Raw genomic sequence first — 2,100 nt, forward strand, 5'->3', positions numbered from 1 at the left:
GGCTTAATGACGTGTAAACAGAAAAACATTGTTGCTGATTTAAATATATAAATATGGAAGCATTGTGAGGATGCATCCTGAAATATGGAAACAATTGTTTAACTGTGATGAAAATGGTTGTAAAAATAAGCTTCATTTTCTTTATTCAAAATATTTATAAATATATAATATAAAAATAATATTCTTTTCACAAATGTGACCTTGTTTTCGTGATGTTCTCTCACCGTTTGATAGATCCATCAGTTAGAGCACTGGTGACCCACTGGATATCTAGTGTTTTGAAGGGCAACAGCACCAGGTGTGTGTTGTTGTCCAGATGGGTGGCACTTTCTGGGTACATGATATGATGGGTCGTCCTGGATCCCACGTCTTTCTCATAGCCTTGAACTGGTGCCTTATTCATCCTGTGGAAATCAGAATTGTAAAATTATAGTCTCTATCATAATTAGCTTCTTGACTATAAAGAGTCATGAAAATAAAAGTTTACCTGAACACAAAATCGTGGTTGTCTATAACAGGACCATAGTATGATCCTAAAAGGTTCCCAGAGTTCCCCACCACAGCACAGGTTCGACAGCGGGACGGGCCGGCATCTCTGTACCGTTCCTCTCCAGGAATGACAGAAAACAGCTCCTTAATCACTTGGGAGTAATTAGTTTTGCTCCTTGAAGATTGTAGAGACTGTGAATAGATTAAAAAAGAATCAGTGACTCAGGAAAGTACACTTCTACCATCAGCATGAAACCAGAATAAAAAAACAATCAACATGAACATTTTATGTAAACTAACACTAATGACATAACAGTAGCTAATTAGTTAAAAGATGCATATTTACTACCATTCAAAAATTTGTGGGGAAAATTTTTTTTTTTTTTTTTTTTTTGTCCAGAAAGAAATTAACTGTAGTGTACACATACACACATACATATCTACATTTCATGTTTGAAATAAATACACATATCATTCTTCCTTGTTCTCCTTTTACAGTCAAGAATTTAAAGAACTGACTTCTATTCAGTGTGAATATGAGGAACTGGCCACACCAAACTATTTGGATTAAAATGTACTGAAATTAAATTCAAAAGTGTCACGCAAGAATTCCCTTGACACAACACAATGGACACAATGGACCTTGTAAATACAATGGAACAGAACTTGTTTTTTGTGTTGTGTGGCTCCATTTTGAAGATGCCAGGGTGCTTCCACAATGAATCAGCACACTAGAATGATTTCTGATGAATTGTTTGACACTGAAGACTGAAGTAATGGCTCCATGAAAAAAAAGGATGTCTTAGACATAATTTGAAAGCATTCTCTATTAAATTCTGAATTGCACACAGTCCAGCTTACTGTACATTGAAGTGGGCTGAAGTATCAAATGAGAAACACACACTAAGCCAATACCTGCCACCACTTAAAGACGTGGTCAGGGAGGACGCTGTTATTGAGAGAGAGCACTGGTGGGACATCTTTTCTGAAATGTTCAGCAAACAACTCGTCATCACTCGCAGCCAAACAGCGCTCCATACAGGCACATGGTTCTTCATGAAGGAGCCGCTCCACCACGCTATTGTTCACCAAATCTTTCAAATGTCCATAAGGAACTTTATGTATGGTCACAGTAAAGATGGTGGCACTTAACAAAACCAAGATGACCTTTACATATTTACACCAGCGCATTTTGAATGCTGTGGGGCTTCTACAGTTCTACTCTCTGATGTTTAGAGTGAGGTCGAGGGGATTCCAGGTGATTCCTCTAGCACCTTTCTGCACCTTATCCTGAGATCAGCTGCAAGTACCTGAGCAATAAATGACAATAAAGACATTTATTTATAGAAATAAAGGGTTAGAGGAAGAGTAATAGACTGACTTTTCATGCATGTTCTACATCAGCAGCACCATGCGCATGCGTTGTTTACGTGCAGGAAAATCACGGATGAATGGAGGTGGGTTTGTAACTTACACGAGGGTGAGTAATTAATGACAGAATTTTCATTTTTGGGTGAACAATCCCTTAAAGTCTAGAAGGGATACAGCTGCGGCTACTGGGCATGTGCACATCAATAGGCTATAGCATAATTTTTGTCACATTGTACAACA

General features: G+C 38.0%; 1 protein-coding gene across 1 annotated transcript; it reads right to left on the reverse strand.

Annotated features, from left to right (window-relative positions):
• Window positions 1–220: 220 nt before the first annotated feature.
• Window positions 221–1,790, reverse strand: LOC107566727 (CMP-N-acetylneuraminate-beta-galactosamide-alpha-2,3-sialyltransferase 2-like). Its single transcript, XM_016252254.1, has 3 exons — window positions 1,405–1,790; window positions 488–681; window positions 221–404 (listed from the first exon to the last, which is right to left on the reverse strand). Exons 1-3 carry the CDS (start codon window positions 1,678–1,680, stop codon window positions 221–223), a joined length of 654 nt encoding a protein of 217 aa, XP_016107740.1. The 5' UTR covers window positions 1,681–1,790.
• Between the last annotated feature and the right edge of the window lie 310 nt (window positions 1,791–2,100).

Source organism: Sinocyclocheilus grahami, unplaced genomic scaffold (assembly GCF_001515645.1).
Source record: "Sinocyclocheilus grahami isolate Dianchi unplaced genomic scaffold, SAMN03320097.WGS_v1.1 scaffold1096.1, whole genome shotgun sequence".
Taxonomy (NCBI): domain Eukaryota; kingdom Metazoa; phylum Chordata; class Actinopteri; order Cypriniformes; family Cyprinidae; genus Sinocyclocheilus; species Sinocyclocheilus grahami.

Bases quoted from the DNA above. Each gene is read 5' to 3' on its own strand.
- LOC107566727 (XM_016252254.1), bottom strand. From the start codon at position 1,680: ATGCGCTGGTGTAAATATGTAAAGGTCATCTTGGTTTTGTTAAGTGCC. The intron at 682-1,404 runs GTATTGGCTTAG...ATCTATTCACAG, and splicing joins ACGTCTTTAAGTGGTGGCAG to TCTCTACAATCTTCAAGGAG. The intron at 405-487 runs GTAAACTTTTAT...TGATTTCCACAG, and splicing joins AACCACGATTTTGTGTTCAG to GATGAATAAGGCACCAGTTC.